At 36.1% G+C, this 1,748-nt stretch overlaps 1 protein-coding gene across 1 annotated transcript; it reads left to right on the top strand.

Moving 5' to 3' along the window:
* The first annotated feature begins 861 nt into the window (after positions 1 to 861).
* LOC139860313 (uncharacterized mitochondrial protein AtMg00810-like) lies at positions 862 to 1,347 on the top strand. Its single transcript, XM_071849079.1, has one exon. The coding sequence runs from the start codon at positions 862 to 864 to the stop codon at positions 1,345 to 1,347; it is 486 nt and encodes a 161-aa protein (XP_071705180.1).
* The last annotated feature ends 401 nt before the right edge of the window (positions 1,348 to 1,748 follow it).

A 1,748-nucleotide genomic window follows, 5' to 3' on the forward strand; every position in this document is an offset into this window, starting at 1 on the left:
AGTTGAACAAACCAATGAGAAAGAATCTCACTTGGAAAACGATCCTAGCAAAGATAATTTAGAACGCACAACCGACCTTAAACATATTAAGGATCATCCAATAGAACAAGTCATAGGAGATATCAACACTAGAAGCACATGATCACAAATCTTCAACCTAGTTGCAAACTATGCATTCATCTCCCAAATATAACCCAAAAATGTCAAAGAAGTTTTATTAGATGAAAGTTGGGTAGAAGCCATGCAAGAGGAATTAAACCAATTCCAAAGGAGTGATGTATGGGATTTGGATCCCTTTCCAGGTGAGCAAAATATTATAGGAACCAAATGGGTATATAGAAACAAACTAGATGAAGATGAGAAGGTTATTAGAAACAAAGCTAGGTTGGTTGCATAAGGGTATAGTCAACAAGAAGGAATCGATTATGATGAAACCTTTACCCATGTAGCTTGACTAGAGTCTATTAGAATACTTCTTGCATATGCATGTGCCAATAACTTAAAACTATATCAAATGGATGTTAAAAGTGCTTTTCTAAATGGTGTCATAATTGAAGAAGTATATGTGTCACAACCCCCGGGCTTTGAAGACTTTGAAAAACCGTATCATGTGTTTAAACTTAAGAAAGCCCTATATGGACTCAAACAAGCACCTGGAGCCTGGTATGAGAGACTTAAAATGTTTCTTATTAATCATGGATATGAAATGGGAAAAATTGATATACCTAATTTGTCAAAAATCATGAAAATGATTTGGTTATTATTCTAATATATGTTGATGATATTGTATTTGTATCTACTAACGAGTCTCTTAGCAATGAGTTTTCTAAGTTAATGCATGATGATTTTGAAATGAGCATGATGGGTGAACTCAAGTTCTTTCTAAGACTTCAAATTAAGCAACTAGAAGATGGAACGTTCACCAATCAACAAAAGTATATTCATGATATGCTCAAAAAGTTTGTAATGGAAAACTCAAAACCTATGTTCACGCCAATGGCTACCAACGTCAAGCTTACTCTTGAAGGAGAAGTAGATTCATTCGATAGCACCAAGTATAGAGGAATGATTGGATCTCTTCTATACTTAACGGCAAGCCGACCCGATATTATGTATAGTGTGTGCTTGTGTGCAAGATTCCAAGAGAATCCCAAAATGTCTCATGTAGAAGCGGTCAAACGAATCTTTAGATATTTGAAAGGTACCATGCACCTTGGTCTATGGTATCCAAAGTTCACCGGTGTTGACATTATGTGCTTTACGGATTCCGACCATGGAGGATCGTTGATTGATCAAAAGAGCACAAGTGGTGTATGTGCATTTTTCAGACTTTGCTTAACATCATGATTCTCTAAGAAGCAAACTTCCATCGCACTATCTACTACCGAAGCGAAATATGTTGTAGTAGGAAGAGCATGTGCACAAGTGCTATGGATGAAACAAACCTTCACCGATTACGGTATCATCTCTTTTGAAATACCTATTTGTTGTGATAATATAAGTGCTATAGACCTATCTAAAAATCAAATATTACACTCTAGGACTAAACACATAGACATTAGGCACCACTTCTTACGTGATCATGTCCAAAAAGGAAATAATGTGATTGATAAGGTATACTCCTTAGAAAATATTGCTGATCCACTGAAAAAGGAGACCTTCACTCTACTTAGGAATGAGTTATGATGGAACTTGTGCCTTAATTAAATTTACTGAAGATGTGCGGTCGAACGATGTCCGACCGTGGG

Source organism: Rutidosis leptorrhynchoides, chromosome 7, assembly GCF_046630445.1.
Source record: "Rutidosis leptorrhynchoides isolate AG116_Rl617_1_P2 chromosome 7, CSIRO_AGI_Rlap_v1, whole genome shotgun sequence".
Classification (NCBI taxonomy): domain Eukaryota; kingdom Viridiplantae; phylum Streptophyta; class Magnoliopsida; order Asterales; family Asteraceae; genus Rutidosis; species Rutidosis leptorrhynchoides.